Source organism: Eptatretus burgeri, chromosome 1 (genome assembly GCF_056783735.1).
Source record: "Eptatretus burgeri isolate ZD-2024b chromosome 1, Ebu_testis_v1, whole genome shotgun sequence".
Lineage (NCBI taxonomy): Eukaryota > Metazoa > Chordata > Myxini > Myxiniformes > Myxinidae > Eptatretus > Eptatretus burgeri.
The window spans coordinates 125,195,427-125,201,426 of NC_140961.1; the positions used below are offsets into that span (position 1 = coordinate 125,195,427).

Genomic DNA, 6,000 nt, shown 5'->3' on the forward strand with positions numbered 1-6,000 from the left:
CAAACTGACTGTTGTGATCAGTCCATTGGAGAAAGAAAGGATTTGATGTCGACTGTGCCGATTTATTATTTGATCATGCTGATGATTGGAAGTAATCTGACAGGTCTGTGTATTGTATATGAACTGGTACAATCACCACATTCAAAACCCCACACAGGTTCATGCTCCCGAGCCTTTATTCTGATCGCCCGTACTCTCTGAGAGCGCTGCCATCGGGCCGCTGATCAAACGTGATGCCTTCAGAGCCACAATCACTTTCGTCCAACACAACATATTTTTCCCCATTCTGAAATATACCCATTATCCATTTCAAAAATCCAAGATCCCCAATCTCAACCCAAAACTGAGACCAACATTTAGTATCATATGTGATCAAAGTTTTAAAGTTCATTTTGGTTCATTATGAACTTTATGCACACGAGTCATCATCTCTCAAGTATTGAGGACGCTTCTGAATGCGACCAGATTTGCGTTCGCCAGATAGCAGCCCAGCTGAATCATTGCGATGCTGAGATTGATCCACGTCGTGAAGATTTTGTGGAAAGAAGAGGCAGTTGTCATTGTTCTCTGCATTTTGGATGTTGGTTTTTACCAGACGTCATGCATTCCACTTTGCGCCATCTCCGAGTAGGTAGCTATGATGACCCAGTTGCTGCAAGATCTGTTGGGGAGGTGATAGTGAAGTTGCGAGTTTATGTGCATCGTTGGGACGTTTCACTCTGACCCATTGGCCCACTACAAATGAAGGTGACTTTGATCTCCACCACTTGTCTGCGTATTCCTTCATTTTCTGCTCTCGCTTCACAATAGACTTTGCCATCACTTCAATCTATGCATCTGCCAATGTAGGTGGTTTTCGGAGATTAAGTGGCAGGCACAAGTTACGCCCTATCATTAGCTCCGCAGGCATCTTCACGATCAACGAATGAAGTGTAAAGTGATATGAGTGCAACAGAGTATGAGTAGCCTGATCAAATGTCTGTCCATCAGCCAGACTTACTTTTACGCTCTCTTTGAAGACTCTGTTAAACCTCTCCATCTCACCGTTGCCCTGTCGATTATATCATGGAGTTAGGTGATGTTCGATGCCATTGGTCTTGAGGTATTATGTGAATTCCTCAGATGTAAATTGAGGTCTATTGTTTGTCATAATGGACTCGGGAAGCCCCCATCTTATAAACATCTTCTCCAGTATGCTGATAATGGACGAAGTTGTAATCAAAGTCGGAGCCGCGATCTCATGCCATTTGCTGTGAAGATCATGGACTAAGATTAAGTACTTCTGGTTGTGAGGTTGTGAGGTGTACTCAAACCTCACTGAAGATGTCCACCTGTAGCTGTTGCCACAGTTTCTCTGGCCATGATCTAGGCTGAAGAGTAGCAGGATGTGGATCTCATGCTTTCTCGCTGAGGGCGTATGCTTCGCAATTCTTCACAAACTGTTCAATGGGTGTGTCAATGCCTGGCCACCAAACCAAATCGCGACATTTCTGTTTCATTTTGATGATCCTGGGATGTCCCTCATGAGCGAGATGCATCACTTGCCGCTGTAGTTCTTTTGGGATCACGGCATAGGTGCCACTGGTGAGACAGCCTTCATCAGAGATGGAAGGCTCATGTCGAATCCTGTTGTAGGGTAGTTGCTCCTCTGTGATTTGTTGAGGCCAGTCCGTTTGGAGGAATTTGTGCAGTTTATGCAGAATTTAATCCTTTTGAGATTTTTATTTGAGCTCATCACGAGTGACTAAATTTGCGGTTGCATTTGCAATAACGGTATTTACAAAGGCGTCAACTTCACTAATAACCTCATTCTTGGTGTTCGCTACTGGGGTTATACAACTGAGCATGTCCAACACTTGATTCCGGGACCCTGCCAAGTATTCTATGACAAAGTCATGCTGGTAGAGATGGTCTGACCACCTGTAAATTCGAAGTGGTCGATGTCCAGATCCCAACGTAGCGAGTGGTGTTGTCAGTGTTTGATGATCTGTGTGGAGCGTGAACTTTCTCCCATACAGATAGACATGCCAGTGTTCACATGCATAGATATATGTTAGCGCTTCACGTTCACCTGTGGAGTACTTGTGTTCTGTCTCAAAGTGTGTGAGATGCGAACGCTACAGGTCGGTGGCTACCTGTGATCCATTGTGAAAGTTCTGCTCCCACTGCCGTACCTGATGCATCCGTCGTGATGGTAGTCTTTGCATTAGGATCAAAATGTGCAAGGACTGGAGGAGATAAGAACTTCTCCTTCAGCGTGACAAATGAGTGTTGCTGGGTATGAATCCATTCCCAGGGCACATCCTTGCATGGTAATTTACAAAGAGGTTCAGCGATCTCTACCTAGTTGGGTACAAACTTGAGGTAGAAGTTTCTATTCCCGAGGAATGATGCAAGCTCTTTTGCATTTGACGGAGTAGGAAGAGTCCTAACTGCTTCGATGTTGTCCTGCGTCGGGTACACCCTGTTGGCTGTCACATGATATCCTAAGAAGTCAATCTCTGATGCTGCAAAGATACACTTTCCCTCATTCAGCATCAAGTTGTGTTTCGCGAGTTGTGACAACACTTCATCCAGCCACTGATTGTGTCCTGCCTTGTCTTTCCCGTAGACGACAATGTCATCAAAGAGATTGAGAGTTCCTTCAATACCAGACAGGACTGAAGAGATGATCTTCTGAAATACAGTTGTTGTAGAACTGAGGCCGTATGGCATTCTACGATACTGCAACATGCCTTCATGAGTCATGACTGCAGTCAAATGTCTTCTCTGCTTTGCTTGAGGTACCTATGTAGAGTTGCGGCCTCGACTGACAAAAGCCTCTATTTTAGGAGATACCCCAACTGGAGGTAGAACCAGCAAAAACTGGTATCATTTTATTCCTCTGGATGTCTAGTTTTCAGAAAATGATGTTGCACTTGCAGCAACTGTGTACAACATGCCAAATTAACCCCTTCCTTGCGGACATCCATGAAAAATTGCCATTTTCAATTATTGCCACATACATTGAAATGAGCCAAGTTAAATTCAACCAAAGTTCCTTATTTTAATTTATTTGGTATAATGGACACTAGACAACACATTCAACAGGGTTTATAGCTGATCAAAGGGTTGGAGGGTAAAAAAAATCCCATCAAACCTGAAAAGTTAGTGAATTTTGGTAACGTCAGACAAATCGTCCCAAATCCTACCCCTAACAGATATTGTATCAGTGTCAGACCAACTTATATTCCTTTTCATGCATACCCCAGTGATGCAAAACTGACACTGAGAGGCAAAGTTGATACAGTGTGGCATGTTACCCCTGGTTTGCAACAGTGCCCAAAATTGGCACCTGTGTCTCTGTGTCAATCTCATTTTCATCTTGTCCTGCTGGTGTGTTATTTTGATTTTGATACTCTGTACATGAACAAGCATCAATGCAATCAAGTCCAGCAAGCTGACAAGGACACTTCCTTCCTTTGGAGCAGTCCTTGTCCTTGCAGTACAAGTGAGTGAGGTCTCGCACCTCGACTGGAGCAGGTGGCTTTAAGAGCATGGTCGGTGTGATGCCTCCATCATCAAAAGCACTCCAGCCATGACCAACTGGTTGAGTTTCCTCCTGGTTCACAATATGACTTACACCAGATCCTAGTCTGGTATTAAGCACGTAGGACATGCTATTTTAACGCATCTTCTGTGGGCGGAAGCAATGAAGCTGCTTTGTCCATCATTGTTGCCATTAGGTAGCGCATCTCATCTCGAGTTTGGAGATCTTTTCCCATCTTTCCTTTGGACAGCAACAATTCAAACATCTGTGCAACGTTCCTCTCATTCTCAGGAAAAGTTGTCAAATCTGTGAGACTGTCAATGTTTTTGACAAGTTTGGAGTAGACAGTCTTCTTGCCGATCCTGTTCATTGAACACATCGTATCCCATCCTGTCAAAGCATGAGCAGCAGGCAGGCTACCACAAACTGTCGGATCAAGTTGGTTTACGATTTCATGAACTGGGATGTACCACTCCTTGCCAGAATGTCCAGCACACATTAATACTTTGTGAGTTAGCTGACTACTGCTTTGGTAGTACACGAGAAGGATCAGGACATCAGTATCATCACAGCGGATTATTAGGCGACCATAGCCCTGGGAGAGACTGCATGCATGGAGAATTATCCTCGTGTCTGCTTCCTCTTGGTTGGAGTAGAGGCTCTCGAAGTATGTCATGCCTCTTGAGGTCACATCCTTCACAAGTTTTCCATCAGTAAATCCCCCTGCCAAAATGATACATTTATCATGTGGGATGAACTCCCCTGCATGATCTACAATGTATTCATTGATGTAATTGGCAAGACATGCCTTGTTGCTGACCTCTCTCAGAAACTGGAGTGCAATTATTCAGAGATTCTAACATCACTACCGCAGATTCTGGATTCAACATTATCCTCCTATATCATCGATGGAATGGCCATGATCCAATCACTAAATGATATCCACTTCCATACATTCAAAGATTTGTCGGATGTTGTGCAAAAACGAACAGTACGGCTGCTGACAAATCCTTCCCTGGATTTGAGCTCTGTCACCATTGTCTTCGACTGCTATGATCACCCATCATCCATCAAAACAGCAAATAGGCAATGCTGCACCCCTGTTTCAGAGTTACCCACATACCAAATCCAGGAAAAGAGAGGTCCCAAACTATCGCAGGTTTCTGAGAGGTCAGCAAAAAGGCATGTCTTGCCATGTAGATGCCAGGTGCAAAGTAGCAGATGGGTATTACTGGGAAGAGTGGTTATTGAGAGAGAGAGGGTTTGTGGATAAGATTTTAAAGCAAACCCTTGATGCATTCAGTCTTCTCACGAGCAAAATCGGCTGTGATGCCATTTGAAGTGAGGGAAGGGATGGAAGGGGAGCATGCACCAGAGACGGACTTGACAAGTTTGAAAGTTCATTCTTAATGTTGAGCAGATGTTGTTTTCTGCTTCTCCTGAGAGTAGACATACACTTGCTGCAGGCTTTGTGGAATGATCTGACATCGCCTTTTGTCGGATTTGCCCTCCAGAAGGAGAATGGAAGTTGTTTTAAGGTATCTCATGACAGGATTCAGAGTACCCATAGTGGGAGGATGGGTAAGGTAACTGAAGGCAAGACGTGATGAATCTCTGCATAACATGGAGCAGGTTGCTGTGGTAGAATGTCCAGGTTGAATCAATATCAGAGGCAGTAGGTATCAGACACCAGTTCTGAAGTGTGATGGCTGGTTGCAGTCCTTGTTAGTTTGCCTGCAGGTACTGCAGCATAGCTGCATAGCTGCATAGTACTGCAGCATAGCAAACCAATTGTTTGACTTTTCATAAAAGCACCAAAAATGGTACAGATGTTGACTAATGTATTCTGAACAATTCTGGATATGGAGCCACTCGAGATTTTGCCTTGGTCAGCTTTGGTGGCCATTTTCCAAAATGGCCGCCATTCTACTTTAACAACATAGGATATCTGTCATTGTTATTATCTTTGTAGGTTTCTCAGAGGTGATAAATACTCCAAGTGATGTGCATTTACAAAGGAAAATAATACAAATGTCATTTGTGTTGATTTATTATATTTCCAACCATTGTATTGGGGGAAAATGGTCATTTTTATGGGAAAATCCATTTTCGCACACAGCCCAGGCACTACCATGCATGGATGAACTCTGGATTGCCTTTAGGATGGGAAAGAACTACCGCTACATCCCTGCCCATGAAAGAGCTGCCTCCCTCGGTCCACAGAAGGCACGTGCCCTCCCTGTCTTCCACACCATGACCGGATGTGACACGGTATCAGCATTCGTGGGGCATGGGAAGAAAACTGCCTGGCCACATGGAACTCGTTTCCAGAACTGACAGATTCTCTTGTGACCCTGACCACCACCCCAGTCAACATCCAGGATGAAACAATGCACTGCATTGAAAGGTTTGTGCTGCTCCTCTATGACTGCACCAGTCCATAAACGGATGTCAACGAGGCCAGAAAGAAA

The 6,000-nt window shown here is 44.3% G+C and overlaps 2 protein-coding genes across 2 annotated transcripts in view; both read right to left on the reverse strand.

Moving 5' to 3' along the window:
- LOC147035348 (vomeronasal type-2 receptor 1-like) overlaps nucleotides 1–2,207 on the reverse strand; it is a 36,715-nt gene extending 34,508 nt beyond the window's left edge. Inside the window, exons 1-3 of the mRNA XM_085866542.1 lie at nucleotides 2,136–2,207; nucleotides 1,001–1,051; nucleotides 195–286 (exon numbers count right to left, since the gene is read on the reverse strand). Coding sequence (XP_085722668.1) covers nucleotides 195–286; nucleotides 1,001–1,051; nucleotides 2,136–2,207 — 215 coding nt within the window. The remainder of the gene's footprint in view (nucleotides 1–194; nucleotides 287–1,000; nucleotides 1,052–2,135) is intronic.
- A 1,452-nt stretch (nucleotides 2,208–3,659) lies between these two features.
- The window catches only part of LOC147035349 (extracellular calcium-sensing receptor-like), a 31,057-nt gene continuing 28,716 nt past the window's right edge, over nucleotides 3,660–6,000 (reverse strand). Inside the window, exon 8 of the mRNA XM_085866632.1 lies at nucleotides 3,660–4,252. Within this exon, the coding sequence (XP_085722758.1) occupies nucleotides 3,660–4,252 (593 nt within the window). The remainder of the gene's footprint in view (nucleotides 4,253–6,000) is intronic.